Source organism: Egretta garzetta, unplaced genomic scaffold (genome assembly GCF_000687185.1).
Source record: "Egretta garzetta isolate BGI_Z169 unplaced genomic scaffold, ASM68718v1 scaffold101, whole genome shotgun sequence".
NCBI lineage: Eukaryota > Metazoa > Chordata > Aves > Pelecaniformes > Ardeidae > Egretta > Egretta garzetta.
Genome location: NW_009258666.1, coordinates 623,304 through 623,862, shown reverse-complemented (window position 1 = coordinate 623,862; position 559 = coordinate 623,304). Strand labels below are relative to the sequence as shown.

The 559-nt window shown below is 66.2% G+C and overlaps 1 protein-coding gene across 1 annotated transcript in view; it reads left to right on the top strand.

Annotated features, from left to right (window-relative positions):
- EXTL1 (exostosin like glycosyltransferase 1) overlaps positions 1–160 on the top strand; it is a 7,479-nt gene extending 7,319 nt beyond the window's left edge. The window contains exon 10 of the mRNA XM_035904020.1: positions 20–160. Within this exon, the coding sequence (XP_035759913.1) occupies positions 20–160 (141 nt within the window). The remainder of the gene's footprint in view (positions 1–19) is intronic.
- The last annotated feature ends 399 nt before the right edge of the window (positions 161–559 follow it).

The following is a 559-nucleotide window of genomic DNA, read 5'->3' as shown; positions in this document are numbered from 1 at the left end:
CGGCCGGCTGTTCTCCCAGCAGCAGGACGGCCTCAACCAGTTGGTGGACTGGTTCGGCTACATGCCCCTCGTGTCCTCCCAGCTGCGCCTCGACCCCGTCCTCTTCAAGGACCAGGTCTCTGTCCTGCGCAAGAAATACCCACGCTTGGAGAAACCCTGAGGGCTGCTACTGGGGATCGGGGTCGGGGCCGGCCCCGGGCGCCCCGTTCCTGGCGCACAGAGCCCTCCCGGAGCAGGCGGTTGCTGCTGACGGGGTTTTACTCGTTATTGGGTTTTACCAGTACAATAAAGGTGGGTGGAGAGGCAGAGTCCGGCCGGTGGCTGTAGGATGCAGGGGAGCAGGCTGTGCCCAGCGCGGAGCACTGGGGGTTTAGTGCACCGGTGCTTCTGCCATCGGCGGCCGCCCGGGCACCCTGGGAATAACCCGTGCAGCACCCAATTGCGCACGCAGCCCCCCCAGCCCCGCGGGGAGGGCGAGTCCTTTGGCTTCCCGAGGGCAAACAGAAGAGTGGTAAGAGGTGAGAGCAGGGCGAGAGTGTCCTCCCTCCGCCCGGCTGGG